Source organism: Sinocyclocheilus anshuiensis, unplaced genomic scaffold (genome assembly GCF_001515605.1).
Source record: "Sinocyclocheilus anshuiensis isolate Anshui unplaced genomic scaffold, SAMN03320099.WGS_v1.1 scaffold412, whole genome shotgun sequence".
NCBI classification, from domain to species: domain Eukaryota; kingdom Metazoa; phylum Chordata; class Actinopteri; order Cypriniformes; family Cyprinidae; genus Sinocyclocheilus; species Sinocyclocheilus anshuiensis.
Window position 1 is genome coordinate 2,410,837 of NW_015558661.1, and position 3,382 is coordinate 2,414,218.

Here is a 3,382-nt window from a genome sequence, read left to right on the forward strand (position 1 = left end):
CAGATGTGCATGTGAAAAGATACAGTGGAGACAGAAAATATTTTTCTCATTTTATTGAACACAAGAATTTTTTGACAGAATGAAGTCAGATTTTGTTGTCGGTTAGTATTTACAGCAGTGGCAGTGGAAGTGACATTTGATCTGTAAAAATCTGTATACAGCTGTGAGAAGGGCCTCTCACTTCATATGGTATGAAGTGACAGATGTCTTATAAAGGTCTGAGATGAGAATGAAATGATGAGAGAAACCATTAAACCCCAAACAGGCTTAATCTGCTCAGATGACGAGCCTTATATGCTTTGGAAACAATCGTTTGAACAGACATTTGTCCTTAAAGTGGCATGATGGCACGGATGCGTGGTAAACTGTGTACAAACAAATTGGTCCCACATTAAATGGCAGTATGAATCAAAAGCTTGTTTTTCAGAGAGATCACAAGAGCTTGTATGCCTCCCGGTACAGTTTCTACAAGCCTCTCAGATGCTTATTAGACCAGAATCCTGCTGGAAACACTTTAAAAATAACTTTCATTATTAATATTACTACATTACAAATGCTTAACAGAACACAAACGTACATTCAAGTAGCATAATGTTTAAAGAATTAATAATGAAAGTTATCTCCATGAAAGCACTTCATGTTTGTCTTGTAAAAGCAAAAGTGACAACAGTGAACGTATGAATGACAAAAGTTCACTGACATTCAGATAAATGTACAAGCCTTTGACATTTTCAGTTATTTAGCAATTCAATTCGTAACCTTAACACCAATGACATCTAGTTTAGAATACATCGCATGCTTATTTCAGGTTTAAAAATAGATGTCACTGACAAGGCATTTGACCAAACGGGATCAACAAGAGATTTTGTAATTAAATGGCGGGTGAGCAGGCAACCCTCGGGCGCCTATGAGACGAAATGCATCGAGACAGTTTTCTGTGTGAATATATTTATATTTATATATGTATATAGTAGCGTCACTGAGGCCCATCCAGACCGCAGGCCTGCATATGAGAGGATGGTTATATTGAAGGCACCAACTCCTTTTGTGTCCGTATTTCACTTCTGCTGCCGTCATTGTTTTTTTTTTTCTTATCATGATGAACATTGTTTAAACTAACAGCTACGGCTTTCACAACCTATGGAAACTCTTTTGTAATTCTAGTACAAAGAACACACTGTATTCACACTAGGATTTTCACGCATTCACAGTGCACAAGCTTGCAGCCTAAAGAATGAGAAACTGTACAAAAAAAGTCAGGCTGAATATTCTTTATGCTACGATCCACACCGGTGTACTATGGCTTAAATAAAAAGTAAAACAATAATTTGCCCATTGAAGACATGAAAAACCGACAAACATTTGTATTTTTATCAGTATCAAAGGGGCAGGGCTTAATTTTAATGCAACATCTATCAATTATATGGGCAATGGAGCAACAGGCAGACATCATATGGGACGTCCCATGAGCATTACGCACACGTGTGCACCTGATGTTTTCGTTAGGCCACGAGTGCAACAGCGACGCTTGAACTGTATTCTCTCAATGAGCCGTCCGATCCATATCTAAGAGCTCCAGGTTGTTTTTTTTAAAGGATTTGCGGGAGGTTTTTAAGCGAGGATCACTGTGGGAGACCTCTTTGAATCTCAATCTTCTGTTAAAGAACTGAAGTAAAGAAGAAACTCTTAAGGTTCAAGGGAAATGGGATGTGTTGTAATAGAAAAGAACATATAAAACGGGAAAAACAAGTAGTGGTGTTTTGTATAGTATAACCCTAACCGCTAGTTCAGACCTCTACCCTGCGTGATCGTTTGTGTCGGGTTTGCAAGAGAAGCAAACGGCGTGTTAATGAGGGATATCATTGTAAAATGCTGTAAACACTTTGGGCTGGGATAAAACAAACAAAAAAATTAGACATAGAAAAATAATTCTGCAAAGCAAGCATGCTAAAAATCTATCGCTAACTCCCAAAAAATAATGTGAGAAATAAAATAAAATGGCAGTTGCTTTTGTACATTATATAAACACAAAACATCAAAAATGTTCCCCAAAAATTCATATGTGGCAGACAATAATAATGGCAATACTGCATGTAATAAAACGGGACATAATTGAAACGGCACTGTGGGCTGAATGTGTGAAGGCAAAATCTACTGTATTTCTCATACTGAACTTCCTCGAAAGACATTGAGTGTATTTGAAAGACACTGATCTTACAGAGGTCAAGGAGACTGCGCTAGAGGTAAAGAATCTTTCCTTCGTGCGTTGATTAAAGAAATGAAACATTTCAATAGTAAAAACGATCGAAAAGTACAAAATAAAAGGCATGTGCGCGAGCTCTTTAGGCGCTCTATACATGTACAGACATGTTTTGTTCTGCGAACTCAAAGACACTGAAGAAAGAGACCCTTGTGTTTGAGATGTGATGGTGGTGGTGTGGTGCTGTCTGTCTGCGCTCGCCGATTCCGGATCATGCTTTGCTCTCGTTGCCGTTCGTCTGGGGGGCTTCATTAGGGACTGTCTTCACCTCCGCCGGGGTGTTGTTTACCTCCGTCTCCGGCGCTTTACTTTTGTCATCTACAATGATTTTACCACTGGGGGAAAGAGAAAAGAGAAGTTTATCAGCAGTGTCTTTCAGTCCTCTGTTTGGCTGCTTCTGCTCTTTATATTATTTCCAAGGATCGGCTCACCCAAAAATGACTGTTCTGTTATGATTTATTCACCGTCATGTTCTGTCAAACCTGTGCGAGTTTCTTTCTTTCTTCAGTGGAACACAAAAGATGGGATTTGGTGAAACCTAAGAATATACTAGGCATTCTTTTTAATATAATGAAAGTGAATGAAGACTGGTGCTCAATGCTCCACAAATGACAAAGAAACACCATATAATGATCATAAAAGTGGTTCACATGAGTCATTGTCAAAGTCTTCATATGTGACAAAAATCTTGACATCAGCCCTAGGTATCTTTGGTACGTTCATGAGGGAAGTAACAATGTCTGGATTTGCGATGGTATGATTCGAGTCAGATCTTGTTGCAGACAAAGAATTTATTTGATCAAAAATATAGTAAAACAGTCATTTTATGAAAAATTGTTACAATTTAAAATATTTGTTTTCCATTTTAATGTATTTCAAAAAATATTTCCAGTCTTTAATGTCCATGATCCTTCAGAAATTATTTTAATATACTGAACTGATGCTAAAGAAACATTTCTAATTATTATCAATGTTAACACATTTTTTCCCCCAGAATTCTTTAATAAGTAGAAAAGTTCAAAAGAACAACTTTTATTTGAAATATAAATATTTTGTAACATTACTAATGGCTTTAATGCCACCTTTTAATACGTACTAATTCCTTTACAAAAAAAAAAAAAA

At 36.9% G+C, this 3,382-nt stretch overlaps 1 protein-coding gene across 9 annotated transcripts in view; it reads right to left on the reverse strand.

The window, feature by feature from the left end:
* Positions 1-1,061: 1,061 nt before the first annotated feature.
* LOC107681081 (neural cell adhesion molecule 1-like) overlaps positions 1,062-3,382 on the reverse strand; it is a 283,961-nt gene continuing 281,640 nt past the window's right edge. For all 9 annotated transcript variants that reach the window (XM_016477225.1, XM_016477228.1, XM_016477224.1 and 6 more), the window contains one exon: positions 1,062-2,595. In XM_016477225.1, the coding sequence (XP_016332711.1) occupies positions 2,472-2,595 (124 nt within the window). In that variant the 3' untranslated portion in view covers positions 1,062-2,471. The remainder of the gene's footprint in view (positions 2,596-3,382) is intronic.